Source organism: Cataglyphis hispanica, chromosome 21, assembly GCF_021464435.1.
Source record: "Cataglyphis hispanica isolate Lineage 1 chromosome 21, ULB_Chis1_1.0, whole genome shotgun sequence".
Taxonomy (NCBI): domain Eukaryota; kingdom Metazoa; phylum Arthropoda; class Insecta; order Hymenoptera; family Formicidae; genus Cataglyphis; species Cataglyphis hispanica.
The window spans coordinates 930,596-945,249 of NC_065974.1; the positions used below are offsets into that span (position 1 = coordinate 930,596).

General features: G+C 33.9%; 2 protein-coding genes across 5 annotated transcripts; one reads left to right on the forward strand and one right to left on the reverse strand.

Moving 5' to 3' along the window:
- Positions 1-69: 69 nt before the first annotated feature.
- Positions 70-5,411, reverse strand: LOC126857453 (uncharacterized). 4 transcript variants are annotated; one of them, XM_050606892.1, is made up of 2 exons: positions 5,274-5,411; positions 70-3,604 (listed from the first exon to the last, which is right to left on the reverse strand). In XM_050606892.1, exon 2 carries the CDS (start codon positions 3,300-3,302, stop codon positions 2,289-2,291), a length of 1,014 nt encoding a protein of 337 aa, XP_050462849.1. In that variant the 5' UTR covers positions 3,303-3,604; positions 5,274-5,411; the 3' UTR covers positions 70-2,288. The 4 variants fall into 4 exon arrangements, with proteins under 4 accessions (XP_050462849.1, XP_050462853.1, XP_050462852.1 ...); XM_050606896.1 differs by having other exon boundaries at positions 70-3,600; positions 5,274-5,410; XM_050606895.1 differs by having other exon boundaries at positions 5,257-5,395.
- A 4,514-nt stretch (positions 5,412-9,925) lies between these two features.
- LOC126857435 (uncharacterized) lies at positions 9,926-14,056 on the forward strand. Its single transcript, XM_050606857.1, has 5 exons — positions 9,926-11,364; positions 11,614-11,853; positions 12,019-12,392; positions 12,467-12,621; positions 12,816-14,056. The coding sequence occupies exons 1-5, from the start codon at positions 10,737-10,739 to the stop codon at positions 13,120-13,122; spliced, it is 1,704 nt and encodes a 567-aa protein (XP_050462814.1). The 5' UTR covers positions 9,926-10,736; the 3' UTR covers positions 13,123-14,056.
- The last annotated feature ends 598 nt before the right edge of the window (positions 14,057-14,654 follow it).

Consider the following 14,654-nt stretch of genomic DNA (forward strand, 5'->3'; position numbering starts at 1 on the left):
AATATATCCGCAAACAAGCAGATATATTATTTTATGAGAAAGAAATGTCCACTTTTCTCATCGGAGATCTGTTCGCCATTTTGTGCTATTTATTGCATTTGACTTGTAGTAATAATAAGTGTATTTTTACTTGAAAATTTACATATATATTTGTTGCGTACATATGATAAAGTTAAAATTGTCGGCCAATCGGCAATTGTTCTTTGTTGGACACGCGGTATAAATCATGTACAAAAGTGTGCTTTATTCTTGCCAATTGGATGTTAGCTGTATAACTTGCCGATCATCTCCGATTAATGATCAAACGATAAATGTTTGTAATTGTAAGAAACTATATTTGTAGATTTATGAAAGTTTAATTTTTGCGTTTTATTGTAATAATTTTAATTTATTTCTCAATATCTATAAAATATTCCTTTTATTTCATACTCTTTCGATTGAAAATTTTCGACCCGGACTTTTCGATTAACGATTAATACGTCATCAACGTGGTTATTTATCACGCTCTTTACTTCAGTATCACGTTTTCAGATCGTGAAAACTCGCTTTCGGAAATCACAATTCAGGTGGACCAAGGACAATATAAAGAGATCAATCGAATTAATTAGGGTACTCGTTGGTTGTCTATTGTCGTTATCGGTCGCTCGAAAGAACGTATTAAACATGTAAATAAAATACATATTTTATCATCTAGTAAAAGACACATTGTGCGTGCACGGTAGCTTTTAATGCCGTCTAATAAGTGAATGAAAAGTGTACCTTAAGAGCGAACCGCGGAGTCATAGCAAGTCCAGCGCGTCAAACGTCAAACAATGTACTTAACAATGATTAAGAATAAAGGATGATTTTGCGAAGAAGGTTACACGCGCGACATGACAAACGGTTATCCCATCCTCACAAATCGGCACTTGTTCTTCATATATCGTCACACACAAATTGTTCAACATGTGATAATTGTAGCCAGTACGAAAATCACATATTGCTTAGTAAACATATATAAGAGAATGTGTCAAATATATGAAAATAATAATGTTTATCTTGCTATATTTTTTTTCAAAATATTTACTTCGCATATATATGACATTTCTTATGTTACCCCTTCAAAAATTCATGCATCGCAAAAAAATTTTATAGTGACGGAGATATATACAGGAAAGTCGAAAGAATATGACTTTCAAACGCGGTATTGTTATGTGACGGCTCCTTAGCAAATTCCAGTCTCGTTGGCCAATATCAGATTGTTTCGTATATCGCATGTGAGTTATTAAACTTTCACAATGTCCACATGCATGAAAGGCGGTAGTAGGGCACATAATAGTAGCAGTTTCGGTATGATTTTTACATCGAATGTGCATAGTATATTTATGAATTGAAATTTATATTCATTGTCAATTTACAATTAACATTATACAATTTACAATTGACATTATACAATCAACACATTATGCAATGTGCTAAAAATATTATTTAGAAAAATACACAAATGCGATGTCTTTAATAGTAATTAATATTAATTATTTCAAGATTATAAAATTTTATTCATATAATTTTATATCAAGAAATTTGTGACATTTCGTAGATATTATCAGAGTTTCTAGAGTAACATTTTTACATTAAACGGGGCAGTATGTTTGAGATTCACACAGCGCGTATAAAATCCGGTGTGCGAAGGAGTACACACACACACACACACACATACACATTTGCACAAAATTCAATATAAAAAATACGCTTACACACTATTATTTATCTAGAATACGCCATCAATGATTTATTTATACTGTCTCATTCATTGTTTGAATTGATATGTTAATTAAACAATTTGCGAAAATACATCTCATACATACCACAAATGACAGTCTGATATAATAAATAATAATAAATTTTTTAATTAGTAATATTAATTGTTGGAGATATTGCGATATATATCCGCAATCAACTTTACGTCACATAAAAGTTAAAAATATGTTATTTTTAATTATTATCATTAATAAATATATCAAGTATATATTTTTATCAAACATAAAATGTCATTTGCCAAAAATAGAATCATATGTAATAACAAAGTACAAGGTATAAAAGACTGAGATCGCTACTATCTCTCTACTATCGTATCATATCAGTAGGAATATTCAATATCAATTATGTTAGAACTATTCGAGATGTCGATAAAAATGTTAAATAAGATATTTTAATATCGTTAAAAAAAATGGACAAGAGGAAAAATTTTTGGGAATATTTCGAAATATTTATATAATTTATATAAAGAGTCCATAATGAAATTAATTTCAAGCACTTTCAACGACTCTATGCGTTGCCTGATTTGCCAAGAACCTCTCAACTCTTTCCCTAAATTCTCTACTAGATTCCGGCAAGGGTAGCCGCGCTCCTAGACCAGCCAGACCTTGCAAAGTGGTGAAGTTCTGCAGACTTTCCGACAGCCGGTGATCGTGATTCAAGATGTCCGGCTTGGGTGCGGGGGGTTTCCTCTTCGGCAGCGGCAACTTCGTCGTCTTCGAACCAGCGGCAACATTAGCGCTCTCCGGCAAATTCATCATTCCATTGAACGCAATTTGCGCACTCAGCAGTGACCAGAGTACCTCCAGACAAGACGCTGTTATAACATTTATGGCCATCTGTATTCCGTTTAAATTCGGATCGAATTCTCGTCTATGCCAAATAGCCATGTTTCTCTCCTTCATATTCACAGATCCCGTAATGTTCATCGTATCGTCATCCTGGAAAGTGCTTTTCGATATCATCATTCTTTCCTCAAAAACATTCAACTCAAAAGGTTCTAAAGTAACGAGTGATTTATTAACTTTGTCGACTTTCGAAGAATTATGATCTTCGATAAACTTTGGATTGCCTTTGGACGTTATATCCTGAGTATTATTCGTGAAATCACTGATAGGATGACGAGAGGCGTCAAGAATCTTTAACGACTGGGATTCTTCAGCGTTTAAAATCACCGTAAGGTCGTATATCATGACAACGCCGCAGAAGATCCCGACCGCCGAAGAGAAGAGACTACCGTAGAAGAAAATACTGATGTTCCGGTCGATGTACCAACGTCGCCAAGCGAGACAGCCGGTCACGGACGGTACCAGACATGCGAGAGACAAAATATGACCCGGAACAGACACGGCTATGGTGCTCAAAAAGAGGGATATCGCCCCGAGGATGAGGTGGATCAGAGACATGCCGCCAACCGTCGACGCCGAGTAACGACGCTCCGATGGGTATAAAGATGACAACGGTGGCTTTGTCTTGATTTTTATAACGTATACATTCTCCGTCATTGTCTTCTATGCGACTTATATCGCACGAGATTTTAAATAAAAGAAATCGATCCAACGAAAGGATTATAGTAGATATAATTCGGTGCATTTGCGTCCAAGACAAATTCATATAATTCACGCAAATCCATTGTTTCACATATTCACATTTTTTTTTAAAGTTTGCATTTTTATGAGAGTTTCCGTCACGAATAAATCTAGGAACTGCTCGTGAAGTAATCCTCGTACTTTTTGTTTTGCAAATGTCGAATTGAAAAAAAACATTCGTAGATGAAATACAGACCGCTGTATGTTACAAAATCTGTCTGAAATTAAAAAAAAATAAAATGTTTTATGTATACATTCAAATAAATTAAAACGTCATGTGGAATTTATTAATGCAGCAACTATTGCTGGATTTTGAATGTAAAATAATATGCGCGTATTATATATCAAAAATATTCATATTTTTAATAATTTAATAACTAACATATTAAAAAAGATGTATCTCTAATATCTGAATATTTTTATAATTTTTTTTTTTATTTTCTACTAGCATAAATTTATTTGAATTATTATGTATAGAGTATAACAAGACAAAGTACCATGCACAATGTTGACTGTTAATTCGAGTGATTGGAACTTAAATTATAAGGTTGAAAAAAAAAAAATGCGCGAACGACCGTGGAAAATCCAACGAGTCACGATGCGCGATCGCGATGATTTTGCACAGCCACTCTCTCATTCCGTATTCAATTATACCGGATATGCAACCCGTAATCGGGCAGTATCGAGCCAAAGGCACGCTTAACAACGCGAATTCGCCGATGTGGTTTTATGGTGTAGCAGAAGAAGCCGAAGCGAACTTCCGCAGCGGTCGGCTGAGCAATTATCGCAACCGCTTCTCGTTCGACTTTAATTGAAATCCCCGTCGGCGGATTTCGCTTCGCGCGGTTTTCCACGAGATAGACACCTTGAGCAATCTTTACGGATAACAATCGCTCGCTCGTGACAGAATCCAGCAAGTCTCGACGGAACGGCGTTCACACGCGAACGATATTGTATTGTTATCAACATTTCTGTCATAAGTAATATAAAAATGGAACATGATTATTTGTAGCGAGTTCCAGAATAGGTTTTATTGCGTTGTAGAATAAATAAAATTAAAGAAAAATTATAATAAAAAAGCAATTTATAAAATATTAATATTATAATAAAGTAAAAATATAAAATTGCAATAAACGAGAAATATATAGATTTTTATCTCTCGCGAAATATGGATTATATACTTGTGTGACTGGTTCACTAGACTAGACATACGTCGTCCGTTGTACCGCCCGGTCTTTTGTTTTTTTTCTCATGCCAACATTATGCAATTGATTACGACATTACAAGATACCACAATTACATTACGAGCTTGTCTTTTCTCGGGCGTTCGTTTTCACGTCGGATTAGCATGTCAAACTGTGTGGATCTTTGATGAAATTTGTAGTAAATTTATACTCCAAAATGCACAAGTAAAATGTTAAATATTTAAATTATATATTAAATATTTAAATCAAATATTAAACTTTTGCAACTTTGCAAATATAAGATATTATTCCTGATCTTTCATTCTATTAAATATTAATTATCGTAAGTAATATCGTGTGTACTTTTATTTCTAAATTATTTTTCAAAGTCCAGCAGTTATATAAAGTGTGAAGGACGGTTACACAATAACATTGAAATTTATTAGAAAATTAAAGAAGATATGAACGAAAGACAATTTTTTTTTAATATTTAACTTGTATTCATTTATAGTAATTGATGATATTTATATTTTTTTTTTTAAATTCTAAAAAATAATTTTCAACATTATAAAAAAAAATAGAAACTTATTTTATGTATGTGATTTAATATGTTATGCTAACTTTATCTTTTCAAAAATAAAAATTGGATAGTAAATATTATATATTATGGAGAAACACACGCGTACAGTGAAATCTTACGAACTTTATCTCATTGGCAAATTTTTCCAGGATTTTCACTGATAATGTTGAATCAATCACATTCGATTTCTTTCATCGCGTTAGAATTTTCAATTTTGAGAGAACGAGATTTTGACAATCACATCTAGTAGTTTGATAAGCGATCGCTCGCGCGCGACACTTGAGTGGCGACTGAACTACGAGAACTAGTCCTCGTTGAAATTACTACGAATTCCCAAACGACCTCCCACGCAGTCGACTTTTAGTGAAAGGGACAACTGAGAGCAGCGTCGGATGAACGTAAACCTTCATTAAGCTTTGTTCACATTATTGATGGGTTGTGCCTATGTGCGAAACAATCTTGATAATAAGAAAGTAAGTGCTGTCTTATTTCTTCCTCTTCGTTTCTCCCATTTGTTGCCGTAAGAAATATCAGATGTGTGTCCGAAATTCTATTTGAAATAGAAAGTGCAAAATAGTTGGAATTTTTCTATTTAAAAATTCAAAATGCAAAATGGCTTTTTTTAGACGTTCATTTAAAATAGGAAATGGAAAATAAGCTTTTAAATTTTTTAAATATTTTAATAATTTTTAAAATAAAAAATTTTTATTTTATATATTTATATTTCTTATTTAAATTTATTTATATTTCTTATTATCTATCAGATTAAATCTTACTATCTTTTCTTATTTCTTACGCGAAGTAGTCGCATCTGCATTCTGACATTATTGCATGGTATATATATTGTCAGCACGAATGGTGGCAATGGGTTAGCTATGCACATTGAAATACGAGCCAATGTCCGTGTGTGCTCGTCTTGGTATGCGTTGAGTCTACTATTTTCTACAAAATAAAACTTTTTATTAAATAAAACATTTAATCTAGGATTTATTTTACGATAAGTATAATATAATGTTACACAAATATTTTGATTTATTAATATTTAGAGTTATTTTCGACATCTCAATTAATTTTTTAGTATGCAAGAAAAATGGATAATAAAAAGTATTTAAATAAAAATAAAAAAAAAATGGTTTTAGAAAAAATGTATTTTAAATAAATATAAGAAAAGCATTTTTTACATTTTATATTTTCATTTTAAATGCATCTATTTCAAATAATGCACATCTTTGATTGTTGTATGAACCATGCAAGAAGAAATAATAGAAAGTCGTGAATGAAAAAAAAAAAGAGAATAGTAAAAATATCGGGACATTCTTCAGAAAGTAGGCAAACTTCCTCGCGATTATATTCCTGCATGATTTGGCAATTTTATCGAACAAACAAGCACGCTAATATTTTCGGAATGGAATTCCGTTTGAATTTTTTGACTCGACTGGTTTTTTCAGAGTTGTAGTCAATTGACTTCACTTGCTTCTCACGAAAACATGACCCTTCCTCTCATTATGAAAGTCCCGTTATAATCGAAGGTAACTCTCAGAGAGCAAAGGTATCCCAGGGTCTTCGTCGAAGATTGCGCATGAGCTAATCTTTATTGTTGGATGCAGAAACACGACGTGTGGGTTCGGCACACGACCTTTTCCTTTGATCATTCGTAAGGAATCATTCGCAGATTACGTTACTTCCCATCAAGAAATATACATAAAACAAAGAGAGAGCACGCATCTCTCGATTTTGCTATCATTGTGAGATTAGATTATAATGTGAGTCTATATCTTATAATTGTGAGTCTAGATTATAATAGATGAAATATTATTTTTTATGCATTGCTTTGAAACGTCGTCGTGTAATTTTATAAGCGAGAAATATTTTTATTAAAAGTCACTTTGAATATCAAGATCATCTTTTACAATGTACGGTAAGATAGATCATCAACAGTTGTTGATAATCCGATGATTTTAAATGAAAAGCGTATCTTTGGGCAAACACCTGCCGCTTTCGCGGAGAAATCTTAATTTAGTCAATTTAATCTTATAAAGGCAAGAGTCGGCTACTTTTATTTTACACTTGCAATGTGAAACTTATTGTCGACCTGTTCCAAAAATTACATGAATATCAAATTTCCTATCTAAATATCTAGATATATTATACAAAATGGCTCTAAAGCTTTTAAAAATATGTAAAAATTTAACTTTTGAGAAAAATAATAATACAATTAATGCGAATAATTATTTCATAGAAAAACAATTTTTAATTGAGAGCAACACTATTAATATCAACATTTTAAAAATCATGAAAAATATTGCAGCGCAACTAAATATAATTTTATAACATAATTTATAGATTAAAGAGATAATAAAAAATGCTCTATTACCAGACCAACATTTTAAATTGTTACAAACTTTAATATAGCCTAAACTATATTCGCGCAAGAAATAAGAGAATAAAATCACGCGCAATTACGTGTCTCTTTCAAATGATTTCTTCACGATCGTATAAGGACCACTATTACCTATCGCGTAATGCTAAGAAGAATATCATTATTAGCTTCGTTTTGCAATTAGAAGGACCATCGAGAAAGTATAACTTCCAGTAGCTGCGGCGATGCTGTGCGCTCTAACGGTGTATGCATCCTTCGATACGTCGCAAGAAAGATAGAGAGGACTTTCACGAGAGCAGTTGCAGCAAAATTGCTCTGTCGTCTTGATAAATCGTTCATGCGGAAATTATGAAACCGCTTTCCAGAGGATGGTGCGTCGTCGTTGGAGACATCAAACTTCCGGCAAGATCGATCATTCGCTCGCAAGCTCACTCGAGCGAATGATCGATCGCGATTTTAGAGAGACATTGAAGAGAAATCAATTCGTATATTAATTGTCAGCATGATTCCGCGCAACGGGATATCCGTGATCTACGATTGCTTGTAGGACAAAACTTGCGTGCATCCAGAGACAGTTGCACGTGGATGCACACTCTTGCGTGTGTTCGATAAATATTAATCAGAATAATCACTGTAATACATCTAACATCGCATTTTCTTTCAAAACATTACAATTACAAGATGAATGAGAAATGAGATTACGAAAATATCACAATACATAATATTGTGTATTAATTATTATGGTGATATTACAATTAATAATATTATACTTGTTTATATATTATATATTATTTATTAATTACATTATCTATATCTAATATAGTATACATTTAAATATATAAAATAATTCGTATAATTTACATACATTTATCTACATATACATATATCTATTTATAGATGCACAATTTATATGGAAAACTAGTATTATTAACTATCATTTCTCGCTCTTCATGTATTTTTTTAAAATAAGAAAAGTTTTGAAAGATTATAATAAAAATAAATAAATAAAAAAAATTAAAGAGATTTGTCAAAAGTGATAGATTGCTCGTTGAAAGGAGTGAAAAATCGAACGGAAACCGCGATCAACAATTAGTACGTAAAAATATATCGATCAGGGCGATCTGGTTTCTTTTTATCTCGCGCACAAGAGAGAGAGAGAGAGAGATCGCCGCTCTTTCTTGTACACTTTCACGCGAGTGTCCACCCTGTGAAAAGACCTGAAAAAACGCATGCTTAGCTGCTCTCGTCGTATAGGCCACGCGCGCCGTTTCGGATCCTTTCATTTAAAGTGACTTTTCGGCCGTTAACGTGCCGATACTCGCGAGAGCGTAAGAGAAATATATTCAGTGCATAAGGAGAAAGAGAGAGGGCAAGATAACGACTGAAATGCATTCGTGTTGGAGCAGCTGTTACTATCGGGGCACGCGTCTCAACGGTCGCGACAGCTGCCCAGAAAATTTACTACGGTAGCCTCATTCTGAGTTCTTTGCGGCCATCTGATTATAGAGGCAATTTTTATTTTATTAAAAACACAAAATTATTTAATTTGCAATTTATTATGAAATACAAAGTTTATTTATCAAAAAGTTTAGAAACCACATAATTTTTTAAATGTTTAAATAACAAAATTCAGTCTTATGATAAATAATATAAAATCCTGATAAGTGCATCATAATTGTACGCGTTTATCCTTAATAATGTATCTTTTTAAAAGAATTTTGTAATAAGAAAACTTGTTGTTTCTTCTTCCTGCTTACAATCTTTTAAAATATTTCAAAAAAGCAAAAGAGAGAAAATTATTCAACATTTATAAATATTACGAATATGGGTTTTACATAAAAAAAAATAATAATTTTTTATATTAAAAGGAAAATCTCAATTTACTTCAATGACAGGCGCATCCTTCAACAGGCATTTAAAGTTTAATTTACTACGTCAAAAAAGTTTCGTGACATAGAAGCAACGGTCAAAATTCCGAACGAAATATACTATAGTTGAAGGGCCCCCACCCTGCGCGAAGGGACACCGGGCCCATATTACGTGAAACCCCGTGACAACCCCACGAGCGCGTACACAGATACGCGAGGGAACGCATGGAGAAACGCCCTTTGCGCATCTGCTAAAGGGAATCCGCGAGAGGCAGTTCGTCGAAAGCAACCGTCGTGAGCACATCACATAGTTAAAGTGCGCATTCTTAATGAATATTCTTGGAACATCACTTATTCTATTATGAGATAAAATTGCTTCTCGATTTTATTATTTAACTATTACAATTTTAATATTTTATTATTAATTTTAAAAAATGCATTAATTGCATTTTAACGCTTACATATATATATATAAGTGAATCTGCTACAAATGCATCATCTAAAATAATTTTGATTATTTCATGACTGTGGGAGAAAATTGCGTGATCGATAGAAAATCATTTTGTGTGGGATAATGTAATTTTATTTTGTTGAAGAAAACAATTTTGCAAAACCAAAGAATAATTTCAACGTATGGGAACTTTGTCTGCAATTTGTGCGGAAAGATGTGTAAGAAACTTTGCAGATTGACAGATGAAATTGCCTCGACACCGATACAAATAGTGAGCTTCGCATTGGAAACTTGGCAATCTCCTGTTTACGTTAGCAGCACGATAGTGATTCTTATCAATCGACCTTAAATTTTCATCATTTTGGATTTGTACCATGATACTATTAATGTGTTAATATTTGGAAAATTTGTTTGGAAATTCTTATGTATGTATTTGTGACTGATAAAATGTGATTAATATTTGGAAATTTTACTAAGATTATATTAGCGAGAGACTCGAGTGAATTTTTATCGACAAATTCTCAAACGAAACATTGTTTATTAATTTTCATTTTGCATAACATATGAATGTGTGTGAATGAGAAGAGAGTTTTATTCCGGACGGAAAGCACATCCAGTGAAAGTTTGCAAAGAAAGTCCTTCAAACTTCATTAAGCGCGCTCATTTAGTTAATAACGTCTCAGACTTAATCGTTTAAGTCTGAATTTACTTTTCCGCGAGTCAATGCCAGATTCATTTGCTCCAATCAGACTTAAACTTATCAATACTAATTAAAACTCCTCGACCAATCGATCTGCGAGTTTCACGACGCTCATCGCCAAGGATTACGTCGATTACATAAATTTGTTTTTCTCGAAAACTCGATGAGATAATCACGAGCGGCAATCATGTCGCAAGCAGCCGAACCAGCGCCGGTGCATTGCTACACCAATCCGTCGTTCTGCCGTCAATCGGAGTACATCCCGGACGATCATCATGTCAACGACCTACCGCCACCGCCGCCGTTGCAGTTTCAAGGAGGCGATGATTTACCGCCGCCTCCGCCGCCGTTGCAATTGCAATTGCACGCCGCGGGTCAGAGCAATCCGGCTTTCCAGCAGTCACCAGCGGAGACGACGTTGGACAATGTTGGCGGATCGCGGGACCGCTATTGTTATCTGGAGGAAAACGTAGCCCCCTCCGCGCACAGGAGATACGCTAGTCTTCCGGTGGACGAGCCTCGCGTGACTTATATCCAGTCCTCGCGTTACGAATACACGCAGGAGCAGAACGAGAGAGACCGGTTGCCACGCCGGGCCTCGTCGAGATACGAGTTCATTCCGCAACAGCAGGTGCAACAGCGTTCCGCACCGGCGGCCAACCAAGACGATCGAGGAGGGACGCAGACGCGGACGTGCCGCGGCAATGCCGGCAGATACGCGGTTATACCGGGTGACCAGGACTACCAGGATTATCAAGACGGACCGCAATGGAGCAACGCGAAATCGACACCGCGGCATATCAATACTCCGCAGGGTGATTTTTCTTTTATTTTAAATGTTGTTGAAAATAAAATAATTCTTCTTTTTCGCATCAATTTTTTAATAAAATTGCATATAAGAATTGAATATAAGAATGTTGAATAAAAATAATATATGCAAATATATAAAAATTGATCTCTATTTTTGAATAAAGAAAAAATATAAATAAATGATTGATATATGTTTATACATGTACATATATTTGTTGTTGAAATTTTTAATTGTGCAATTTACAATTATACAGGCCGTTACACCAGAGTGCCAATGCAAGAAGAGATTCCGCCGGCACTTCCCGAGAGAAACGCTCAAGAACTCTCGCCAAAAAACAATTTAGCTACGCAAAAATTGCATGAAATATTATCGACGCCCAGGAAACCGAGATCAAGATCCGAAGAAAGGACACTGTCGCCGAAAAGACAACAATCCTTTAATCAAACCAGCACGCCGCAAAGAAGAGCGCTCACGCCTGGTGAATCTCCAAATGGTTCGAAATTTATTATTGTTTCCTTCAGTTGCGCGTGCGATAATAAATAACATTAATTAATGTATGATTAATTGGAAAACTAATAAATATAAAAATATTATCATTTTTCCGCACATTACGCGCTCTCTTTGTCATTATTTTATTCTTTCTTTTTGCTTCGCTCAGGTCGCACCTTTAGTCCAACTCGCACAACTCCTCAAGGTACGCCTCAGAGCCGAATCTTTTCGCTCACAGGACCTCAGACGTCGACACCCAACAAGGAATCGTCAGCTCGTAGATGCCTTCCTCTATTGGAAAACTCGTCGCGGCAGCAGGATGTTTGTCCAGCCAATAATTGCGGCCGGCTTCGTTACGTGGGTACCGCACCGGTCGATTTAATAAACCTCAGTCATAACGAGCCGCCGCCTCGCTACATCTACGCAGAAAGCGGCCTCGAGTCCATGCCGATGATGTCCGGATCGCCCAAGTATCACGTGATACCCGCCGATCAAAAGAATTATCAAAGCGTTGAGAGCGCGTTTATAGCGCGCACCGCCGTCGTAAGTGATAATGACGCCGATGATGACGCAGAAATATAATTACACGTCTAATAAAAATACATTTTTTTTTTCAGGTACCACCCTTATCACCGCCAAATAGTGACGCAAACACGACTTTGGCGAGCGGCATGGAAAAAAGCGAGAGAAAGAGCGCGCCGATCCTGTTGATACTGGTCGGTCTTTTGACGTGCGGTCTCGCTCTTTATCTATCCTGGTCGCAAGGACGAAGGTAATATTTTCGTAATCCTTCATTTTTCAAACTGTTTGTGGAAAAAAAAATTTTTCAAACAAAAATTATAATTATGTATATAGCAAAAACTGAACTACAAACGCTTGAACATTTTGAAGGGCGCATTATTTATAAATATATATTTTAGATGATTTTACAAGTTTTGATATTTAATAACGAAAATCTCGCTTCAGATATTACTTCGATAGCGCAGTCGGCTGCGGTGCTTGTTGCGCTTTAGCGGGTGCATGTAGGAGTCTACGAAAAACTTGGACAGGACTCGGTCTGGCTGGATTGGCGGCACTGAGCTGCGCCGGTCTTCTGCTACTAGCCGCTAAATCTCCGAAGGATGGCACACCGCTCCACGACATCACAGCTGGAGCCTTGTGCGGAGTGTCAGTTTTAGGCGCTGGTCTCGCCTTGTTGGCTCTCTTGAAGCCGAGATGCAGTTTCGGACGTCACAGAAGAGTGCACTCTTGGATACCACGATTTTCCCCTTAGCTTATATTGCTCGCGATCGTGACAACAGTCATGTGTCTCTTAAAATTATTGTACTTTTGATAGAAGAATATGTAAAACATATAAGATAGTTAAAAAATATATCCATAAAATATTGATAAGAAAAATTGGGGGAATAATCTTTTATCTCATAAATACTAAGACAAATAAAATTGATTTTTGTACAAAAAATTATGGTTCTAGCAAAACATGCTCATTAAGAGAACATTCAAAAAAATTACTGTAAATGTAAAGATATATGTACAGATTGTTCCAAAAATCCAGCAATGGTTAATTATCTCAAAAATAAAGTATTAAAAAAAAAATGTTTCAAATAAAAGTTGCAAAGTTTTAAGTAGCGCATTAAATAGCGATGTTAGTGTGATTTTAAATAGCATTGTTAAAATCATGTAAAAATCAGTTCTAAATTTTTAAATAAAAACCCCATTTTTGTTTGCACATTCTTATAACTTACCTTAAGAGCTTTAAACACTATAATAAAGTTCCATTCTACTAAGTATTTTCCAGGTTACGAAACTTGAAAGGTACAGCACCAAAAGCATTAGCCGAAAATAATTTTTACGTGACTTTAATAATGCTATTTAAAGTCATACTAACATTACTGTTTAATGTGCCAGTTAAAATCGTATATTATTTAAAACATGTTTCTCAAAAATGCTTTATTTTTGAGATATTCAACTGTTGCGAGACTTTTGCGATACCTTGTATATATAGCTAATGTTCTTAAATATTTTTATCAAACATAAATTATTTCTTCTTTTTCTTCCCTGAACTATTAAACATTAAATCTTTTTAATTGATCGAATATATGTAATAAAATCTGAGCTTATTCAAAATGTATAAAAAGTAAACTTTATCATCATTTATATAAAAGAAATATTATCGTTTTCACATGGCCTTTGTTTAGAGATTTACATTTAAGTAAAAACTTATAAATTCTTATTTAATACATTTTTATATGTATATACATTTCTCATATATTTTAATACCTTAAGCATATTTTTTTGTAGTGGATTAAATTATATGATGACGCAATTGTACTCTTATATTAAAGAAGAATAATTTAAAAGCTGTCATATATTTAAAATAAAGTGTACTTATTAACATAATTATATTATACAATTATATTAATTATATAAAGTGTACTTATTAACATAATATGCAAGACAGTTTTTGAGCTGTACAAATATTTTCAATTTGTACAAATATTTTGAATATTTTGAAAATAGTGATATATTTTATATAAAATAAAAATTGCTCTACAAAAAGTAAGAATTGTGTGGAAATATACGACACTATTTGTAACATCACGTATATTTCGCTTTTATATGTGTACACATTTTTGCCTACTTTTATCAATTTTTTATCATATTTTATAATTTTTTTTTGTTAGAATTTAGTCAGTTATCTAATATAGAAAATGATATAGGCATTTTGTAAAATTGTCATTTCCTGATGCGTCAGCCGTAGTTTAGTAGATACGGATTCTGTTATCGCGGATTCTCTGAAAGGAA

Coding starts and splice junctions, on each gene's coding strand:
- LOC126857453 (XM_050606892.1), bottom strand. CDS start 3,302: ATGACGGAGAATGTATACGTTATAAAAATCAAGACAAAGCCACCGTTG.
- LOC126857435 (XM_050606857.1), top strand. CDS start 10,737: ATGTCGCAAGCAGCCGAACCAGCGCCGGTGCATTGCTACACCAATCCG. Junction 11,365..11,613: donor GCATATCAATACTCCGCAGG/GTGATTTTTCTT, acceptor ACAATTATACAG/GCCGTTACACCAGAGTGCCA. Junction 11,854..12,018: donor GCCTGGTGAATCTCCAAATG/GTTCGAAATTTA, acceptor TGCTTCGCTCAG/GTCGCACCTTTAGTCCAACT.